Genomic DNA, 19,440 nt, shown 5'->3' with positions numbered 1-19,440 from the left:
CCAAACGTCTGCTCTCAGACGGTTGTCATTTGATATTGCACTGGCAGCAAATACAGCGCAGGCACATTTGATTAATTTTCTAAAAAAAATTCACATAATAATAAGAATAGGCATAATGTAGACAAAGCATTTACACAATCTCCATTTTGTAAGAATATGTTTGTTAGCCAATGGCGGCACTCAGGGCATTGTGCAACATTTAGAGAAGTGCACCCGTGCAATTTATTTGTAGGACTTAATGTAGTGAATTAATTCTTGTATAAAGTGTATATTTATTTATGGATGGTATATTATGTGTAACTGTATGGTTTCTGTAGTCATTACACATGTGTGACTGTAGCACAGAGCAAATAAATATTAACTTACTTAAACAATCAAAAAATGAATTTTGAGGCATTGCTAAATGTGGACTAGTTTGCCCAGACTAATAATTCAAGAGACCCTTTAAAACTAAATTATAAAAACCTCGTTTGCACTATGGGAAACTGTTTCCTGGCTGACATATTTAATTGTAGACAGGCTGTGAGCTGCCGTCTCACAAATTGTCTGACTGGTTCCCATGAGGCAGCTACTCCGACTGCAAATGAGAAAAATGACGCAGTCATAGCTGTACATTACCATCATGTGTGCATTTATCCGTTGTGTCCCATTGCACCAGTGGGCAATTCCGAGAAAAGAAAATAATGTAGTTTTACCATTTAAATATACACAAGCAAAACTGTCTAAAAGCAGCTGACATTTTATTCTTTCAAGGTTCCTATGCAAAATAGTAGATATTTAATGACTCAACAATGGCATAGGGCAAAAAAAATCCTTTTTAAGTCAGGTAAATTAGAAACATTAGCCATGAATGTCACATTAAAATGTATAAGCTAAATAAGCTTGCAGGCTAACAAAAAAATCTACTGAGATCATCAGGTTTTGAGGAGGGTATAAACATACTAACAAGCTATCTTGACAGACTTTACTGGCCTGTGGGACTCCAGGGAGGTGATGCAAGCCAACATATCATGGACATCTGATTAATGTTCTCACAAACTGGGTCAAGCAGTGTTACAGTAGGGATCAGTTGTGTAAGGGAACCAGAGAGAATAATGACAGCTTGTTATTTGTTGGCTAATAATGCCACAACATGAAAACAAGAAGAAAAATGGTTTTATTGAACCAGTTAAACATTGCATGTGGTGGAGCATGTACATATAATGCCAGTGTCATCTGGAGAAACAGCAGTGGGATGAGGAATGAGCAGTGACAGTGTATGCATGGGACATTGTAGCAGGGAAAGGGGGAGTCTGATCCAGTAGACCATCACCAGGCCAAACTCATGGATTTCAGGTCTTTCATAATCCACATCTATGAACATAATTCCTGAACCACCCTGCTGATGATCTGTGGCAACTACATGATCTGAAGAGGGCACTGGGGGTCATAATACTATTAAATGAATAAAAAAACTAAACTATTTGCATAAGTATTTGTGAATATATTTACTAATCATATATAAAACATTAGAAGTTCTTTTAACTGGCCCTAATTAATAGCCTATTTATTGAAATAAACATGCTATTTGTTGAAACTAAATTTATTTATTTTTATTTTTAGAAAATTTTTCTAGAAAATGTCCAATGAGAAAGTTTAATACAAGCTTCTATTAGTTTTTTAATTAAGAATACATTAAAATTTCTAAGTATGGCAGTTGCTAATGAGGGTAAATAATTTAAAGATTTCAAAAGAATCGTTAATAAACTATTGGGTTCAGATTTAGTTGCGCTGTATTCAAGCCATTTAAAGTTTTTGCCTTATGATTTTGGACAGTATAGCCACAAAATACCATGACGTTCCTGAAAAAAAACAAGGAGATCTGAATGTAGTGAGCCCAGAAAGAAGATCTTTTTCTGGCTAAATATATATGCTATCATCACATAATCACACATTGCTTGGTCCTAATTTTGAAGTGAGCTCCTCCTGGCTCTTTTCCAGTCACCTCCACACTCCAGCACCCTCTTAGTCATCTGTGGCATGACGTCTCTTCCCAGTGAGAATGTGTACTGACAGCGCTACATTACATGGTAACCAGTTTGTTCCCTGCCCCCGTCCAGTGGGCTTTGCTGACACTTGCGTCCCCGTGTGTCACAGCATCATCAGTGGAGGGCCCACCTTGAGACATGGGATGGTGACACAGAGTTCTGTTACGTAGGAGACGTGACTGGCAGCTCATCAGTGCTGCAAGATTGGCGACCATGCAAAAGGAAGAAATCGTTGGTGCCCTCCATAAATAACAGCAGATGCCAAGACCTCCACAAGGCTTGGGGCACAGGCTCCCTTTTCCCCAAGAAGCCCTGCTTAGCGCTGATAAAGTCTATGCCAAGCACTGTGAAGGAAACACTGAGTCAGTCCGGATGAAGGTGGCTCACACAGATGCATCATAAGCACTGCTGTCATTTTGGAGACTTTTGGTAAACTCATCCAAATTACCAATGGACCTTTTCTTTCCTTGACCATACACATCAGCAATGGGTGGCACTGTGTATTCATTTGCTACATTGGTAGTTTCTGTCATAATTTGGAAAATCCACATGAAACAATTCCAACTTAACAAACCAGAAACGAATGCTAAATGCAGATAATTTTTTTACTAGGATCTGTACTTTGTGTCCATGGAATACTGAGCATAATCTCATCTCATTATTGCCTGTCTTACATGCGGCTCACATTCATTCTTTATCTCAGAAAATGGGCAGTCGCGTTCCATAATCTCATGTTTGAATTGCAGGGCCCGCAGAACCGTTCGGTTGCAGTGTCCTCATCCAAATCAGAAGAATCATGACGACGCCACTGATAAGTTTTTCTTATTTTTTTTATCTCTCTCTTTCTCTCTTCACTTAGTTGAGAAATGAAGTAAAACTATATGGTGAATCTACAATCTATGGTCAACAGCGCACAATTTCACACCACAAGATGCTGGGAAATCATGTTTCTTTGATGAAATAGCGTGATTTGTCCTGCTCCATGTTCTCTTAACAACACCCAGGAACACATCAGGGAAAACATCAAGTCAGAAATCTTAAATGGAAAATACTGGTAGTGCCCTTGTGTAAAGGATTTTTTTCTATTAATGTTTTATTTAAATGCATTAGCTGGTTGGTTTGCAATGTGACCTGGATTCAATCCAGTCTGGGCACTTGCTACATGTTCTTCTGTTTTTTTTGTTTTTTTTTAATTGAACTGCATATACTAAATTGCATGATATTGCGTATCTATGTCTATCAGATCTAAATCTGCTTATTTGGAAGTATGCAAAAAATGTACCTAAATCAACATGTGTTTACATTTATGGTATTTATTAAAATTATTTATGGTGTTGATTAAAATAGGTCCGTACTTGAAATAAACTCTATATCCACTGGCTATAGAGAATCTAGTAAAGGCATATAATACACAGAAGTTGAAAATAAACTCCCAGTTTAATGATGTCTGTACCTTAGAATTGTTTATCCATGAAAAAAAAAATGCTTTTTGCCTCCGGGTTGATGCTAAGGCGGCTCCTCCTGTCAAGAAATGATTGTCTGTTGTTCATTATATAACACAGGGGGAGGCCAAACCCAGCCCGTCACACACAGCAAAGAGCATTTTGGCCTCGGCTCAACATGCTGATATCACCACAGCTGCACGATGAGGAAATAAACAGACTAATTTTGACCTGTAACACCATTACCGGCACAGTGTCCTGCTCAACTGCTGTACAGGAAGCCACCATTTGAGCCTTGAGCGGCTCACATGCAGCTGAGAGAAAAGCTGACGCTCAAATTCATGTCACTTTATTTCACAGCTCTTTAATTTCAGATTCTTTAGGAATATGTCCTGCTGACAACTCCAAAAAAACCTAATCTTTGCATTTTTGCATATTAATGAGCATATAGCCTCAGACTCATGCACCATACAAGCACACACGGGGTGTGTCTATAACACCATCGGTTGTTACTGAAGGATTAATAGGAGCATTTGAGCATCACAATTCCCAGAACACCCTTTGTGTCTTCAGGGAGTTTTTCTTCTCTAAGTGAGGTTAAAATGAGAGATCACGCGATACGTTTATCTCTGAGGAAGCGTTAGTTCTTTTCTACCTTAGGGCAATAACAAGCTTCTTTTCTTAATGGCTTCTTTTCAAGGGGTAATCACAGCTCCTTCCATCATCATTAGAATCAAATTAGTCTTCATCCTGATAAGACTGCTGAGCAGCGAAGGAGGCATTTTATTAAGGCAAGATGGGTACAGTGCTGCGAATTCACTACATCAGCTTTTTTTATTATCTGATCACGCTTCTTTTACAATAAACAAAGAGTTTAACAAGTATTCTTCCTGTTAATATTAAAACATATTGGAGGTTTGTAATACAAGTTGATTCTGCTTCAGTCACAACATTAAGATACCCTGCAAAAAGTTCTGTAGCTCCCTCTTTTTGGCAAGGATGCTAAAAGTCCTCTGAAACTGCCTCTACCTAATCTTTTGGCTAATTGTGGTTATGAGTTATCCTCCACTTTTCCACTGTAACTGTTTTCTCGTAGTGACAATAATCTCAGTTCGAGGTCCCCACGTGAGATGTTAAGACCATGTATGAAATATGCAATCTGTAGCCTAGTGCCGGATTCGCACTGAGCCCAACCGTGTGCTCTCCCTGAAGCAGAAGCACCAGAGGAAATAGAACATTGGGGGGATACAGCCATGCGTTTCATAGACCAAAAGTCTTTAAAAATAGCAGTAGACGGGGGAATGGGCGATGATGGACCAACATAAGATTTATCTATACATCCTGGAAAATGGCCTGAAATGTGTAGAATCCTCAGTGCAGTAGGCTGAAAGGAAATAGTTAATGTCTCTGAGGGGCTCAATTGAAAATATGTGGTAGGAATGGAAAATGGATCTCACAAATGGTCCCTTTCCAATTTAATGGGCCATGAGCAATTGTGCAAACAGAAAAAGAGTGGAAATTGCCCAGATGTGGGAAAACAAATGAATGATTCCCTTGCTGACAGGTTTTAACTGAGAGTGAATGAATAATTACACAGTGGATTCTGAGTAGAAAGAAATATTAGATTGTGATACCGCATAATAAAATTTCACGTCCACAATTCTGCACACTTGACCATGGCTTACCAGTGTTAATCATTTCAAGTGTGATTTACAGTAATTAAGGCATTCTCATCATTCCAAATGGATCTATATACCCAAACGTGTCAGCATTTTACCAAAGCCACCTCATCCATCCTGTAGCAAATAAACTGGTATGTGCTCAAATTAATGTTTATTAATGTTGATTACCACCAACCTCTGTTTCTAACTGTCGATTTAACACAGGTAAAACTATACCTTAAATATCTAAATATGGATCATAAAGATGCTAATATACAAGGTCTACATCAGGTATTTGGACAGAATCCTCTGGGTTCTGACCAGATTTAGTTTGCTTTCAGTTGAATGGTATCTGGCTCCCCCACGTGTCTGAACTATTAACTACAACAGGAAAAATCAATTTCACTAAATACTTTCAACAATGTACAACATATACAGTCCCCTCCATATGTATTTTAACAGAAAGTCCAATTAATATTTTATATGATGAAAAAGAGTCTACAGTTTCCCATAATATTCAACGCTAGATACGTTGAGCCTTATCAAGCCATTCACCATTCACATACACCTATTGTCAATTTAGATCTGCCAACCCACCTAGTGAGCATGCCTTTGGATGGTAGGAGGACACCGGAAAACTCAGAGGAAACTCGATGCAACACAACATTTAAACTCAACACACAGAAGGTCTGATCCAGGATTTGAATGCACAACCTTGGAGGTGTGCGTCCACTGCTTGTAATAAATGCATATACAACTAGACTTCCTTGTTTCTTACCAAATTATGCCTCTCCAAGCTTTTTCCACACCATTGTCAAAGAAAAAAAAAACACTGAATGGCCACAATCAGGTTTAATACAGAAACAGTTCAATAAACAGACACAGTCTTACACCATGACCTGCATGCAATTAAAAAAAAAATTACCACAACACTTTTACTTAAGGAGGAGCTGTTTTTCCACATCATGGCACATATAATGCATGGCAATAGACATCATTTTAAAAATACAAATAAAATAAATAAAACCTGGATAACACGCCACCATAACAACATTCCACATTTTAAACACACCTTGAAGTGCTCACATTTCTGACCTCATAAAACATCCTAAACCACCAAACATGATGTTTACACAACAAAAGACAAACAAAGAGAAATAAACTTTGTAAAATAAATTTTTTAAATTGCACTTGTAGACATCAACAGTTACTCCTCTGCACATGGACCAGTTTGACAAAATATATCATCTATATCACCTACATCAGTGTCAATCATCTTCTGCCGCAGTCGATTACTTATGTAAAATATGTAAACCGTAAATAAAATATTTGGCAAGAGAACAAACACCAGATATGCAGAGTTCACACCAGGACTGGATCTGTCTGTACTGCATTATTATGCAGTTATGGCTAATGGGTGCTTTCAACCAAGTCACGTGTATATAATTTTATTTGGTACCCTTCATTAGCCCCTTACGAGGCAAATGTCAAACAATACTTCTCTATTAGCAATTAAGATGAGAGAACTAATCATACCATACTCAGGAGCTCTGTGCACCACTGATGAAAGCAACACTTACACAGGAACGGACAGCAGCGCAGCAGCCCATGAGCACTAAGGATTAATGACAGGACATCCTGGTGACATAGAGAGGAGATATTCATGTGATTCGTTGTCTTAGAGCAGGGAGTGAGACAGGCTAATGTTTGGAGTCTCGCGGGTAGAACTCGGCCAAGGTGCTCTGCGGGATCCTCTTCAGCATCTCCTTGGGGAAGATTCTCATAAGCTGCCAGCCAATGTCCAGCGTTTCGTAGACGCTGCGGTTCTCGTAGGCACCTGAGGCAACACAGACGCCAGGGCATTAGAGCATGAAATTGCATAGCATGAGAAAGATCATACGTGGGTAAATCCTCCACGCTTACACTGATCTTCTGCACCTGCCCCAGAGCTATGGTCACAGCTTTTACTCTGACCTTAGGTAGCCTAGTGTGCGTGCTCACCCTGAGAAATGAAGTTCTTCTCAAACTTCTGCAGGAACTCCAAGTATAACAAGTCATCTGCAGTCAGGGCCTCCTCTCCCACCACTGCCTTCATGGCTTGGACGTCCTTTCCAATAGCATAGCATGCATACTGCAGAAAGAGAAGATAGCATCTAGCAAACTGCAGTGCATCTACCGCATCTGTAGTAATACAGGAGAACTTTACCCTGAATATCCAATGCTCAAAAAACTTCTTACAAATAATTACATTAAACAAGATGCAAGATAAAAAGAAACTGAAAAACTGAAAATTCTGTATACTGCTGATACAGTACTAGTGTAAAGAAGGCCATTTACAACACGAACAATGTCTGGACTGGAGTTTTCACCCATTTGATGTCAACTCTTACTTGAGAGCAAAAAGAAATGTCATGCAGGTCAATATTGTACAACACTGGGTAAATACGTAAATATGCATGCAGAACGTTTTTTATTATTTCAGGTAAATTATGGTCACCCATACTAACCAGCTGATTAGACACGTCAGAGTGATCTTTGCGTGTCATTCCTTCACCGATGGCTGACTTCATCAGTCGAGACAGAGAAGGAAGTACATTGATAGGAGGGTAGATCTGTAAAGGGAACATCCAGCATATCCGGTAAGACTACTATTCCATTCCCAATCTAAAGATAAGAGTGGCCTGAGCCTGGTTCCTCATCACACCTGTCTGTTGTGCAACTGCCTGTCCACGTAGATCTGGCCCTCTGTGATGTAGCCGGTGAGATCAGGTATAGGATGAGTAATATCTGTAATGCAGACAGATATTTAGCATGGGCTGTTTTTTTCATACATGCCTTCTACCAACGTTTTTGATCCTCACCATCGTTTGGCATTGTGAGGATGGGGATCTGGGTAATGGAGCCGCTGCGTCCCTCCACACGTCCTGCTCGTTCATAGATGGTGGCCAAATCGGTGTACATGTAGCCAGGGAAACCTCGTCGGCCAGGCACCTCTTCTCTTGCAGCTGAGACCTGAAGAGACAATGTCAAAGTGTTTTAGGAACAGAGCATGCCCCGCTAACATGGTCACGTGACGTGCTAGTTCAAACTTGCCTCTCGAAGGGCTTCAGCATACGAGCTCATGTCAGTCAGGATGACAAGGACGTGTTTCTCACACTGGTAGGCCAGGAATTCGGCGGAGGTCAGGGCCAGGCGAGGTGTGATAATGCGCTCGATCCTGCAGAAAGGAGGCAAAGTCTTAACTCCCAGACATGCACAACACTTTCTCACGTCTGATGACATTAAACATGAACAGGCCATGCACTTTGTTATCTTTCGTGTGTTCTTACGTGGGGTCATTGGCCAGGTTTAAGAAGAGGCACACATTGTCCATAGAGCCATTCTCCTCAAAGTCAGACTTAAAGAAACGTGCAGTCTCCATGTTGACCTGGGTTAAAAGGAATTTTAGTCATTTGGAGAAACATGCAAAGTTTTCTATCACTAATTTAGCCAATCTGTTTTCCATTCTGCAACCAGCCATGCATTGATTACTTTTGTAAAAGGGATTTAAATCTGATCTCAGTATAATTATCAACTAACTAAAGGTTAACAATAAAACCCCAAAAAGTTCCTAATAAAATATACAATGTAGAACAAATTGTCTGAAAATTACCCCCATGGCAGCAAATACAATGGCAAAATTGTCCTCGCTGTAGTCCATTACATCTTTTGACTTCTTCACCAGGCCAGCTTGACGACAGATCTGCGCCGCAATCTGGAAAAGAGCAACCAACCAAATAAGTGCATCTCAGTGGGAAGTAAATAGTCTGACAGGGAACATTTCAGCACAAATGTCTTCCTCAGTGCTGATGTTTGCATACCTCTTGACAATATAAGAGAAAATGTAAAAACATCCACACTGAAGAATTCAGGAATCTGAAGTCCAACTTTCAGTAGCTGTGATATAAACTATATAAAGTTCTAAATGAATCTGATCTATAAAAGACTTAATCAGCAAACCCAAAAGTCTTTTGGTAGCGGTTAAAAATAAAAAATATATTCTGGCCAGCTGCTCTAATGAATGTAAAACTGCTTGATATGAACATGTGCTTTGTATGAATTATGGCTAATCCCATTTAAGAGCTATTTGTGAAGAAATTGCTTATCATTCACACTGAAAAAGAGGTTCCCAAAAACCCCTGCTCTAGATATTCCTGCATTCATTTCCTAAAGGGGACAGTGGTGGCCTATTGGGTACGAAAGCACTCATTATCGGAAGGTTGCGGGTTCAAATCCCGAACCGTACCAAATTGCCACCCTTGAGCAAGGTACCGTCCCACACACTGTTCCACTTTCATGGCTGCCCACTGCTCACTAAGGTGATGGGTTAAATGCAGAGGACACATTTCATTGTGCTGTAGTTGTCAGTGTTTATTAAAATAAGTCTTCTTCCTTCGGCGGATGGTTTTCCACTCAATTGATAGGATGCCCTCCCCATTTAACCGGGCTTGGGCCTGGCACCAAGAAACTGATGGTCACATGCAGCTACAGTAACTAAATATGTAGATGTTTTAATGAATAAAGATCCATAATTGCATAAATAGATCAAACCTCATTGTGTGGCAGGCCAGCAGCAGAGAAGATTGGGATTTTTTGTCCTCGGGCAATACTGTTCATTCCATCAATGGCAGAAATGCCTGTTTGGATCATCTCCTCAGGGTAAATACGGCACTGAGGGTTAATCGGCTGGCCTGCAAAATTCCAATATCTCAATTAAAATAAAATAAACCAGTCATCTGTTTGACCTGCTGTATCCAGAATTTAATGCTGCGTCTGTGGCTGCTCAACAATACAGGATTTGACAGTATTTGTACTACCATTCAAATAACTATAGAGAAAAGGCTCATACCCATGATGTCTAAATAATCCTCTGCCAACACAGCAGGGCCTCGATCAATTGGTTTCCCTGATCCATTGAAAACCCTACCTGAAAACATACAAAAGAGTTTTATAATGTAGTAAAATAACACAGTGCATATTACACAGAACATTACTACGTATATGGACCGAAAAACATCTTACCAAGCATATCCTCAGACACTGGGGTACGCAGAATGTCTCCTGTAAATTCACAGCTGGTTTTTTTAGCATCAATACCGGATGTTCCTTCAAACACCTTTCAAGACAGAATTTGTGAAAATGCTGGTAATCGGCAGTAATCGTCATACCTCTACTGGTGCCATACAATAACACTGAAAAGCTAAACAGTAATTCTCCTACCTGCACAACAGCTTTTGACCCAGTGACTTCTAAAACCTGACCACTCCTCTTTGTGCCATCTGGAAGAGTGAGGTGCACAATCTCTGCATACTTGGGGAACTGAAATCATATCCCACCATTAGCATAAAAGAACAGAAACATTTGGGTAAACATTAAATTAGGTGTGTGCAAATTAGTGTGCATCTTAGTGTCAGCATGTATCAACAAAAACTAAAGACAAAAAATAAAAACTGAAACAATTCCATGTACAGTGAGGCAAAAAATTATTGATGCGGCAGCCCCACTTAAAAAGATGAGAGGCTGTAATTTTCATCATAGGTACATTTCAACTGTGAGAGACAGAATGTAAAAACATCCAGGCAATGTATGATTTTATTTGTTAAGAATTTATTTGTGTTACGTTCTTTGGACAGTAGAGTGGTTTGGGTGCTCTGTGTTAGGTGTGTGTTTCCCTTTTAGGCTGTTTGCTGGGTGGAGATTGGGATTGATGGTTCCGCCCACCTTTTGTCATCATCAGTCTGCCAATCAACTCATCAGACAGGAGCATTTACGGACACCACCAGCCACCAGATGGGGTCCATTAATGTGGAGCCGGAGGAGGATAGAGAGGAGAGTTTCGGAGTGTTGAAGAGAAATTAGAGAAAAGCCTTTGTTGCGTGTTAGAGTGGTCAGTGTTGCTAGTTCTGTTTTTGTTGTGTAAACTGTATAGTCTCTCATTTTATGGTGTGTTTGGTGCTGAAAGCCAGAATTCTACCCCTCACACGTTACTTCTTCTTTAAGAAGCTCTTCTTTCTTTCACTCGTTACCTGTATTAATGGCACCAGTTGCTAATTACCTGTATTGCTCAAGGACACAATGGTAGTAAGTGGGATTTGAACCTGGGTCTTCTGGTTCATAGGCGAGTGTGTTACCCATTAGGCTACTACCACCCAGATCAGTCACCCAGATCAGAGATCAACTGTTGGAGCAATTATTAGAAAGTGGAATAAATCTGCCTCGACCTTGGGCTCCATGCAAGATCTCATTTCAGGGGTAAAAATGATCTTGAGAATGGTGAGGAAACAGAACAGAACTACACAAGGAATCTGGTCAATTACCCGAAGAGAGCTTGGACCCACAGTGACAAAGGTAGCACACTACATCATCATGGTCTACCAGCTGAAGCCAGCACATATCCAGGCCCATCTAAAGTTTGCCAAAGACCATGTGGTTGATCCAGAGGAGGGTTGGGAGAATGTCATGTGGTCAGATGAGACCAAAATAGAAGTCATGTTTGGGGGGGGGATGAATGTTGAGTCGCATCTCAAGAACACCATACCCACTGTGAAGCATGGGGGTGGAAACATGGTTTGGGGCTGCTTCAGTGCAAAGGGGACAGGACGACTGATCTGTATTAAGGAAAGGATGAATCATGTATCATGAGACATGACAATGATCCCAAACAGAAAAAGCATTACAAGGCTCTGGAGTGGCCTAGCCAGTCTCCAAAGCTCAATCCAAAATAGAATTTGTGAACATTTCCTACCGGGTACATTTGACCTCTCTCATTGCCAACCAAGGTTACATTAAAAAAAGGATTGAGGTGAACTTTTGCTATTAACCAAATATTTTCTGTCTGTTACATTTGAAGTGTATCTATGATGAAAATTACAGATCTCTCTCATCTTCTTAAGTGAAACAATACAATCGTTGGCTGCCAAATACTTTTTTTTGCCCTACTGTACAAATGAGGTTTAATTAGTGAAGCAATATACCAAATACACTACATTATATAATATACAGAAGCTGAAGGCCTTATTTCTGAACATGATAATGGCAAAACTGGCAATTCATTCTCTTTCAGACATTTCAGACAAAGAGGCATTGCCACATTTATCGCTTTGCCATTATACTCCTGGAAATAATATTCCTGCACAAACTAATAAGCACCACATAAAACATAAACTTCTAAACTTGCTTAATTACTTATGTAGTAAATGGAAACATGAAACATGTCTAGAAGCACTTACTTTCACTTGATCCAAAATGACCAGGGGTCCATTTACACCCGACACTGTCTTATATGCTGTGGATATTGAAAGAGTGTCACAATCACCAATGCGCCAAAGGTTTCATAAAAAATTCTAGTTTTAATGGACTAATGAACCTGTAGCTAAGCTAACCTAGCACTACAAATAGTTCTCGTCATAACACTCAGCATGTGACGGTACATTGTATTCATAATCATATAAAGATACATGTAACAAAGTACAAAACAATGTAACCTAGCAGATAGCCTTTCTTCCTAAATAAATTAAAGTTGACTATACAGTTAGACCCTGATAAATTATTTCATAAACCAAAAAGAGCACATTAGCCACTGATTACAAATCGTGTAGTATGTCTTATCTGACCGTTTGACCTTTAATAGACAGTTTTTTTCCAGCCTTTGCCATTATTGTAATATTAAGCATCACTATGTGAAACCAAATGTAGCACTCTTCGTGTGTTCTTATAAGTGACCATAGTGACAGAGCGATATTGTAAAAATGGTATTGCCAACCCATCACCCATGAAAACACTGGTTAGGTGGCTGCAGCTACGCCACTGCAACGACCATTTTCATCATGAACCGACCTTTCAGTGCAATAATCACTTAAGAGTTCAAACATCGTAAATTATTCGGCTAATGCTGATTGTGATCTGAAAGCCAATCGGCTGGTTATTTGGCACAAACCCCTGTGATGTGATGTACACTAATAAATGGTTATCTGAACGTTAGCTGTGGCCACTGATTATTCCCGAACTCTACTTACTTAACCGCGGTTGGGAAATATAATCCCGGCTGACAGCGAGAGCGTGTTCACGGGCAGCTGCCTGTGGTGGTTTCGGTCCGCTGACAACGGAGGAAAGTTCATTCATCGCACCGCCAACCATTCCTCGGAGAGCCTTCATCGCCATGTTGGCTCCACTGCCAGGTCGTGACAGGCTTCTGCGCATGCGCGGGACGCGCTGCGTCTGTGCACACGCTGTGTTTACTGGACCGAGAGCTGGCCAGGGTGCTGATGTTCAGTTATCTTATACAGGCGATCAATATTGGTGCACGTCTGTGAAGATTCTCAGTCATCCAGGTGAATTTGTCTGAAAGTTGAGTCATGGCAACTGAAAGTGCACCTAAATTAAATTTATTTATTCTGTGATTTGTTCTACACTTTCATTACGTGTAACTTTGGGCTGATAGCTCGTATTAATCGCTCACATTAATGTGATATTACACAATTACTCGAAACAGGATTCACAATTCAGAAAGAGTGATTCTACTTCTGAACAGTATTTATACAGTCAGCGCTTGGTTGGTGCATTACATTTTTCACAATATTCCATTCTTTAATCCTACTAAATAGTGCCCACTATTTAATATGCAGAATACTATCCTTCTGAAATAAAACATAACCAATGTTGCAACAAAAACAAAAGAGAAAGCTTGCAGTTTAAATATTTATTTGAAATGTGAAGGTGTAAAGCTAATTCCTCTTAGAAGCCACACTTGTCCTAATGATATAAGGACAAAAGGCTGAAAAACCTATTGAAAGAAATGCCTTAAAACACAGTAATATAGCACAGAGAAGAGTAGGGTTTAAAAAAATAAATACATGAGTATACAAGGAATCAGATGAATACTTCTTCAGGCTTGATTTACAGACCCAGCTGCAGCAATTACTGTGTACCTGCACATATTAAACCATTTTAATCATAGTTTCAGTAGAGCATCTACACTGTTACTTCTACACAAGAAGTAACAGAACCAAACATGTACTGGTCAACTTGTGTAAGATTGAAAGGGAGAAAAAGAAAGACATATAAGGAACGAGATTCTCAGGCAAAGCATATTCTTGAATATCTGGATAAAAATAAATAAAGAAAAGGAATGAAAATGAATAGAAGAACTGTGATGGTGCCTCTGTCTTTTGATTACTTGACTCCAAAACCACATACTATGTGGCATTCCTTCATGTTCAGTCCATTCATACATGAAGAAATCAGGCATGCTGATGCCTGAGGCTGAGGAAGGCACGGTCAGTGTATGCCGGATGGAGTTATCGCAAGTCCAGCACAGTCACTGCTGTCTTTGTAATGGTGACATGTCTGCTTTCCTGAAAGCACAAAAAGCGTGTCTTTCACACACACTTTACAACTGTACAAGTCAAGACAAAAATGCAAAACATATGCAATACTTTCAATACTTGCAATATCGAGGTCTATAGCAGTCGCTAACGCATTTCACTGAATATCATACAGTGTATGACTGTGTATGTAACAAATACAATTGAATGTGAATTTGATATGCTACAGCTGAACCCACTTAAAAGATATGCTAATCTGAATAAAGATATATTGCTTTTGTTTGATAAAAATAACAAAATTCCTTTAAAATTAGTGCAAGAGTGTCTTGCTATTAAATGGAAAACAACTGAATTTGTTGTTAATCCTTATGACACTGGAATCAACTACTATTACATTTCTATTTTCTATTATTCTAATACATATAACTACAATGTCATTTAATCTTAAAGATGTATCTTGAAGACAACACACACTGTTCCATCTATGTATAAAGTATGTGTTAATATCTCTTTATTTAGCAGTGTTGTTTAAATAGAGCATGGGAAATATTCCTGAAGTGTGTCTTCATTATTTTACAGAAACAGATACAAACAAGAAAGCTTTGATTTCTAGTTCTCTTTATCATGTAGAAGAGAGACTGATGACACACTCAGCCCTTCTTGTTGGTGTGTAACCCCATCTTGCAGCCAGAAGACAAATGTTAATATCAATCAAAGAAATCAAACCAGAAAGAAAATACACATGTAGAAACATAGAAATGGTTACTGGTAGAGCATAAGATTCATACGTTACTCACAGAAAAAAGGGGAGGCTCTTTAGTATGTGGATGGAAACCTTTTTCTTTACAGGAAGAAATCTCAGTCATCCCATGATCAGTAAGTCTGAAGTATCCAGTCCTGAAAAAGATTCACATAAAATTCACATTAAAAAAAGTATCTGAAAGAATTTACAACATTCTGTTGTCTTTTATTATACTCACTCATTGAACTTAGGAGAACAGACAATGGCAATGGACTCTGGTAGCATCATTTGATAAGAACAATGGGTGTGCAGGTCCACACTGGAAAGAAACGCTGTTTGTGTAGGATGCGTCTAGGTGGTGAGGATGCAAACAAAAATCAATCAAATCTATACACATCCCTTCAAAAGACATAAACCCACAGATATTGTATATGGTGTGAGGATCTTACATGGATCCACCCGAGCGTAATGAGATCATACTGATCCTGAATCATGAACAGCTCCTCTTCATTCTCAGTGTCACAGTAGTCAGGACCACCGCACTGCTTGGGCACGATCACATGAGTTACCGTGAATGCATTCTTGGTCTGTGAACAAGGTACAGATTGATTCCTTTGCAGAATACTTTTTCACTGTGAAAACCACGTGGGAACCAATTCAACACTGTCTCGCACAGAGCTCACCAGTTTGCCGCAGAGTATACCACAGGTCTCCACTGCCCGGGCTGTGTTGGCATCTGCAAGCTTTAAAAAGTTATGGCACACCTCAGCAGGCACTGCAAGCTGCCGCAAGCCACCTAGCATGAAACCTGAAAAAGGTGGGTGGGAGGAAAGAGACATTTCTTCACTCCATGCAGTACAATCAGATATTCCTTTACCTAACACAGATGATCTGCCGATGATTTTTCTTACTGTCTGCCGATCTCAGTGGCACTCCGGGTTTCAGCGAGCGATCAAAAGTGGGAGGGCCAACTGGTGACATTGCATTGTTTTGGGGGGTGCTACCAGGGCTCAGCGGGGGAGCTATGGGCGCCTCTGGAGGTCCTGGCACATCAGCAAACAGGATACGAGGGGGTGCAGTCGGAGCAGAGGGAATGCTAAACTCTTGAACAATGCGCTGCCGCTCCTTCTCCAGCTCCTGTCGTCTAATCATCTCTTCAAACGCCAAAAACTGCTCCTGTTCCTGCTGACGCTGCTTGAGAGAAGCCAGCCGCTGCTGCTCAGCCTTCAGCTCCCTCTGCCTAGCCAGCTCCTGCTCCTGAGCCTCCTCTTCTGCTCTCTGTCAGGATGGTGGGGAAAGATAAAGTATGTCAGTGGTTACATCATCATGAATGAAAACATTAAATTGTACAAATAAACGTGTGTAAATAAGGCTCGGACCAGTATGGCTATCAGAAATCTACATAATCTGTTTATAATATGATTGACCAACCTTTCTTATAAGATATTCTGCATATTCTTTGTCATACTGCTTTAATAGTAGTTTCTTCAGTTCTTCAGCCTTGGGAAAAGCTACTTCTCTTAGATTCTGTGAAAAGGAAAGGCGTGATTAAGAAACGTATCTAGTCCTCTGACAGGAGTGCTGATGTCTACAGTCCTCTCTTATCACACTGACGTATCGCTGCAAAAGTAATCCTTTCTTTAAATTAATTCTTTACCTTCATAGTGTCCTTCTTCTCTGGTATGTTTGCTGTTTTATAATCCCGATGCTTCGGAAGTTTTTCAATGAAAAGTCTGGATTGAAGGAACAGTGTGTTAAAGCATGTACAGTATTTTAAATCCATGAAAATGCTAGAAAAAAACCCACCAAGTCATAAAGAATAAAGAGCAGTCACTTACGTTATATACTTATTGTAGAGAATGAAGGCATGCTCTGTGTTCCCTTCATTGGCATACACACTGGCCATCCGGATCATCTCCATGCCAGACCGGAAGTAACGGCGAGGCGGCACATCCTCATTCACCTCCACTGAGCTCCCCATCCTGGTGAGCACCCGGACCCGATCATCTGGAGACATGGTGTGGTCTGCCATGGTTGTTGTCTGTAATGCAGCATAAAAACAAAAATAATACTCATTTTTGATCAACAAATGAAACTATATAGTGTAGACAGTTGGCAAAGCACATATTTTAACAAGCTTATCCAAACAGAAGAGACTCTGTACATATCAAACTTCCCCTACGAACTGGTTTACATAACTCAGATTCATTTGCGGGATGATAGCGAGCAGGAGATGTAAGGAGTTGTAACACTATAATTGAAGAAACAAACAAAATAAGCTAAAGAAAACGGTAGGAGAGCCCACTATATAAAAACATTCAAGTAATTATGTGTAGTAGCATTCTAACTACTTTCCTAACTTATATGGCATTCACGAGTAAACACTACACTTAATGAATTTACATTTGGTTTAAACCACTGTAGTTTAAAGACCGTAAAAAAATGTCCTTCGACCCCAGTTCACTAAGTGGTAGCTTACCTGCTAGCTAGCAGGCTACTGCGTCTGTATGCTAGTCTATTGGCTATCAACTGAACTTTTATCTCCTATAACGCCAGATTCCAATTACCAGTACATATCCTGTTTAAGTGTTCCCTCCGTGATGTGTTGTTGCTGGATAGTGGGTTTATCCGCAGCACGTATCTTCATGATTTAATGTGTTGACAATTTACTCTTGCTATAGGCAGCCATATTGCTGGTGCAGCCCTTTGTTGCCAGATCATCCTACTTTTCTACTTCTTTGACTTCGAAACTGTAAGGTATTTTAACTAAAGCCCTAAATACCTTACATTTTTACTTTAGAATTTACTTTGTATTTCATTTCAAGTTTGTCGCTCACAGCATTAAAGCTGTTTTCCTGTGATAGCTAAACATTTATCTGCAAAACTCCCCACGCTGGACAAGTGACTGGACAAAACGGATGCTTTCACGGAAACATTTATATTTAGGGCATTTATCAGACGACTTATTCAGAGCGACTTACATTCAGTAGTCACAGCTACAGCCCCCCTGGAGACACTCAGGGTAAAGTGACTTGCTCAGGGAACACGACTCACTGCTCATAGTGGATCACGGGATAATTACAGAAATTATATATGATTAGGAGAAAACAAATAACACGTATGTTGATTGTGTCATAAAGATCCATCAATCACGAGAAATCTGAAATTAATAATGGCATCTTTCTTGAGATGTCTGGCAACAAAGATGCGGCCGTGACGTGGGCGGCAGCTGAGAGTGAGATCACGGTCAGGCGGTCAATCTTACACAAGATTCCAACAACAAACATCGAGCTCTATTTGACATAAAACATTGAACAGTGACTAAGTATCAATCAATAAACAAATGAAAGGCTGTGGATTTCAGAAGACACCCTTCACCACATCAGACAGCCCAGCGTCTTCTGAAGTCTTCTGAAGTGAATCACTTGTGATACACAGCAGCACAGCACATGGTGCACACAGTGAAAATTGTCCTCTGCATTTAAACCATCACCCTTAGTGAGCAGTGAGCAGCCATGACAGGCACCCAGGGAGCAGTGTGTGGGGACGGTGCTTTGCTCAGTGACACCTCAGTGGCACCTTGGCGGGTCAGGATTCTAACTGGTAACCTTCTGATTATGGGGCTTCCTTAACCGCTAGGCCACCTCTGCTTCTTCTGTGGAGTTTGTCAAGTTCCTGCGTTCCACCATCTCCCATTACCTGAATTAGGAGACCAATATCTGCTACATCACCAAAAAGACTCAGAAGAAGATGTAATTCCTGAGGCAACCGAAGAATTCCAGTCTTCCAGGACATGTCCCTCTCAAGATCCAGGAAAAGGGCAGGGAAGATAATCACGAATCCCTCACATCCATTTTTGATCTGCTGCCCTACACTCTAAAAAGTCATTAATGGGACCTTTTGTCATTACTATTATATAAAATGAAAAATCAAGTCAATAAATACTGTTAGACTTTTTACTTTCAATTTATATTTTATTGAGCTCAGGTGACACAAAAATTATGCCTTTTGATTCAATATATAATCGTGACTTTTCTGAGTTTAAAATGATATGTTAAGCAAAAATAATTCAATTTTAAGTTCTGTCGATGTATAATACAACTTGGAAACAGTTGTATAAACAGCCCACATTTTCCTTCTTCTGCTGAATTTACATTTACATTTACAGCATTTATCAGACGCCCTTATCCAGAGTGACTTACAATC

General features: G+C 39.9%; 2 protein-coding genes across 3 annotated transcripts; both read right to left on the bottom strand.

Moving 5' to 3' along the window:
• Positions 1–5,963: 5,963 nt before the first annotated feature.
• Positions 5,964–13,371, bottom strand: atp6v1b2 (ATPase H+ transporting V1 subunit B2). The gene is made up of 14 exons (XM_028973280.1): positions 13,185–13,371; positions 12,399–12,454; positions 10,390–10,488; positions 10,192–10,285; positions 10,019–10,096; positions 9,721–9,860; positions 8,783–8,884; positions 8,460–8,557; positions 8,224–8,347; positions 7,992–8,142; positions 7,835–7,917; positions 7,638–7,742; positions 7,132–7,261; positions 5,964–6,967 (listed from the first exon to the last, which is right to left on the bottom strand). Exons 1-14 carry the CDS (start codon positions 13,366–13,368, stop codon positions 6,831–6,833), a joined length of 1,581 nt encoding a protein of 526 aa, XP_028829113.1. The 5' UTR covers positions 13,369–13,371; the 3' UTR covers positions 5,964–6,830.
• Positions 13,372–13,852: 481 nt separating this feature from the next.
• On the bottom strand, positions 13,853–17,947 carry stambpa (STAM binding protein a). Of its 2 annotated transcripts, none has more exons than XM_028973281.1 (10): positions 17,802–17,947; positions 17,073–17,275; positions 16,892–16,967; positions 16,666–16,761; positions 16,146–16,512; positions 15,918–16,042; positions 15,684–15,821; positions 15,473–15,585; positions 15,290–15,389; positions 13,853–14,522 (listed from the first exon to the last, which is right to left on the bottom strand). In XM_028973281.1, the coding sequence occupies exons 2-10, from the start codon at positions 17,264–17,266 to the stop codon at positions 14,466–14,468; spliced, it is 1,266 nt and encodes a 421-aa protein (XP_028829114.1). In that variant the 5' UTR covers positions 17,267–17,275; positions 17,802–17,947; the 3' UTR covers positions 13,853–14,465. The 2 variants fall into 2 exon arrangements, with proteins under 2 accessions (XP_028829114.1, XP_028829115.1); XM_028973282.1 differs by having other exon boundaries at positions 17,714–17,946.
• Positions 17,948–19,440: the final 1,493 nt, after the last annotated feature.

The sequence above is a fragment of the Denticeps clupeoides genome, chromosome 3, assembly GCF_900700375.1.
Source record: "Denticeps clupeoides chromosome 3, fDenClu1.1, whole genome shotgun sequence".
NCBI lineage: Eukaryota > Metazoa > Chordata > Actinopteri > Clupeiformes > Denticipitidae > Denticeps > Denticeps clupeoides.
Note: the sequence above shows the minus strand (reverse complement) of the source record. Positions and strands in the feature narration are given on the sequence as shown.

Excerpts from the sequence above, each read along its gene's own strand:
- atp6v1b2 (XM_028973280.1), bottom strand. The coding sequence starts at position 13,368 with ATGCGCAGAAGCCTGTCACGACCTGGCAGTGGAGCCAACATGGCGATG. Across the intron at positions 8,348-8,459 it reads AACCTGGCCAATGACCCCAC|GATCGAGCGCATTATCACAC; the intron begins GTAAGAACACAC and ends TCCTTTCTGCAG. Across the intron at positions 7,262-7,637 it reads CTGACGTGTCTAATCAGCTG|TATGCATGCTATGCTATTGG; the intron begins GTTAGTATGGGT and ends CTCTTTCTGCAG.
- stambpa (XM_028973281.1), bottom strand. The coding sequence starts at position 17,266 with ATGGCAGACCACACCATGTCTCCAGATGATCGGGTCCGGGTGCTCACC. Across the intron at positions 16,968-17,072 it reads CTCTACAATAAGTATATAAC|ACTTTTCATTGAAAAACTTC; the intron begins GTAAGTGACTGC and ends CCTTCAATCCAG. Across the intron at positions 15,390-15,472 it reads TGTTCTCCTAAGTTCAATGA|GACTGGATACTTCAGACTTA; the intron begins GTGAGTATAATA and ends AATCTTTTTCAG.